Here is a 2,092-nt window from a genome sequence, read left to right as displayed (position 1 = left end):
AGACATTACTTTGCCAATGAAGGTCCATCTAGTCAAGGCTATGATTTTTCCTGTGGTCCTGTATGGATGTGAAAGTCGTACTGTGAAGAAAGCTGAGCACTGAAGAATTGATGCTTTTGAACTGTGGTGTGGGAGAAGACTCTTGAGAGTCCCTTGGACTGCAAGGAGATCCAACCAGTCCATTCTAAAGGAGATCAGTCCTGGTTATTCATTAGAAGGACTGATGCTAAAGCTGAAACTCCAATACTTTGGACACCTCATATGAAGGGTTGACTCATTGGAAAAGACTCTGATGCTGGGAGGGATTGGGGGCGTGAGGAAAAGGGGACGACAGAGGATGAGATGGCTGGATGGCATCACTGACTCAATGGACAAGAGTTTGGATGAACTCCAGGAGTTAATGATGGACAGGGAGTCCTGGCGTGCTGCAATTCATGGGGTTGCAAAGAGTTGAACATGACTGAGCAACTGAACTGAACTGAATGGAGAAACAGACTTAGAGAATATACTTATGGACACGGGGAGAGGGGACAGGGTGAGATGTATGGAGAGAGTAACATGGAAACTTACATTACCATATATAAATTAGATAGCCAACGGGAATTTGCTGAATGGCTCAGGAAACTCAAACAGGGGCCCTGTATCAACCTAGAAGGGTGGGATGGGGAGGAAGATGGGAGGGAGTTTCAAAAAGGAGGGGATATATGTATACCTATGACTGATTAATGTTGAGGTTTGATAGAATACAACAAAATTCTGTAAAGCAATTATCCTCAATAAAATAATAAATTAAAAAAAACAGTAGCTTTCACATTTAAGTTATAGCTTAAAATTTTATGTAATTCTCAACTCTACATTGAATACAAAGAGTAATATTTACACTTCCTTTTTCTATGTACAGAGAAAAGTTATCCATAGAATTCATAAAAACATACCCAGTATATCTGTGCTATCAAAATTTCACAATCAGGGCACCTAAAATATATCTAAAAAGGCTCTGTGGTCAGAAGAAAGAAGGACAACATGAAAAAAAAAACAATGATTGAGAAATGCTGCCTTAACCCATTTGGAGAGTGCAAACTGAAAAACAAAAACAAAAGTAGAAAGCAAGAGGGAACTTTCAGAAAATGGAAACCATGGGCTCCTACTTAAGACACAGGCCTGAAGGAAGGTCTTCAGAGAATCTAGAGAGCAGGTTCAGAGTCACCCACCTCCCCAGGCCACAAGCATCTGCAAGGTCCCCGATGGCCCCAGCCTGGTCCTTCCTCCTGGCCCTGCTGCTGCTCAGCTGCAACGCCATCTGCTCTCTGGGCTGCCACCTGCCTCACACCCACAGCCTGGCCAACAGGAGGGTCCTGATGCTCCTGAGACAACTGAGGAGGGTCTCCCCTTCCTCCTGCCTGCAGGACAGAAATGACTTCGCATTCCCCCAGGAGGCGCTGGGTGGCAGCCAGTTGCAGAAGGCTCAAGCCATCTCTGTGCTCCACGAGGTGACCCAGCACACCTTCCAGCTCTTCAGCACAGAAGGCTCGGCCATCACGTGGGACGAGAGCCTCCTGGACAAGCTCCGCACTGCACTGGATCAGCAGCTCACTGACCTGCAAGCCTGTCTGAGGCAGGAGGAGGGGCTGCCAGGGGCTCCCCTGCTCAAGGAGGACTCCAGCCTGGCTGTGAGGAAATACTTCCACAGACTCACTGTCTATCTGCAAGAGAAGAGACACAGCCCTTGTGCCTGGGAGGTTGTCAGAGCACAAGTCATGAGAGCCTTCTCTTCCTCAACAAACTTGCAGGAGAAATTCAGGAGAAAGGACGGACACACACCTGGTTCAACACGGAAATGATTCTTATGGACCAACAGACTACACTTCCTCCTGCGCTGCCATGTCAAGGACTCTCATTTCAGCTGTTATCATGCAGTGAAATTGATTCAATTTGTCGAATATTTCCTGGAATATTAAGTGACATTATGTTCTACTCTACAGGCACTTGGTCCTCACAGATGCCGAAGCTGATCTATTTACTTATTCACTACCTGGACCATTATTTATCTCTTTTAGTATTTATTTATCTATTTATAAATATTTAAATGATC

The 2,092-nt window shown here is 45.5% G+C and overlaps 1 protein-coding gene across 1 annotated transcript; it reads left to right on the top strand.

The window, feature by feature from the left end:
* Positions 1–1,068: 1,068 nt before the first annotated feature.
* LOC139184509 (interferon alpha-1-like) lies at positions 1,069–1,841 on the top strand. The gene has a single exon (XM_070794449.1). The coding sequence runs from the start codon at positions 1,128–1,130 to the stop codon at positions 1,839–1,841; it is 714 nt and encodes a 237-aa protein (XP_070650550.1). The 5' UTR covers positions 1,069–1,127.
* Positions 1,842–2,092: the final 251 nt, after the last annotated feature.

Source organism: Bos indicus, chromosome 8, assembly GCF_029378745.1.
Source record: "Bos indicus isolate NIAB-ARS_2022 breed Sahiwal x Tharparkar chromosome 8, NIAB-ARS_B.indTharparkar_mat_pri_1.0, whole genome shotgun sequence".
Taxonomy (NCBI): domain Eukaryota; kingdom Metazoa; phylum Chordata; class Mammalia; order Artiodactyla; family Bovidae; genus Bos; species Bos indicus.
This window is presented reverse-complemented; position numbering and strand designations above follow the sequence as displayed.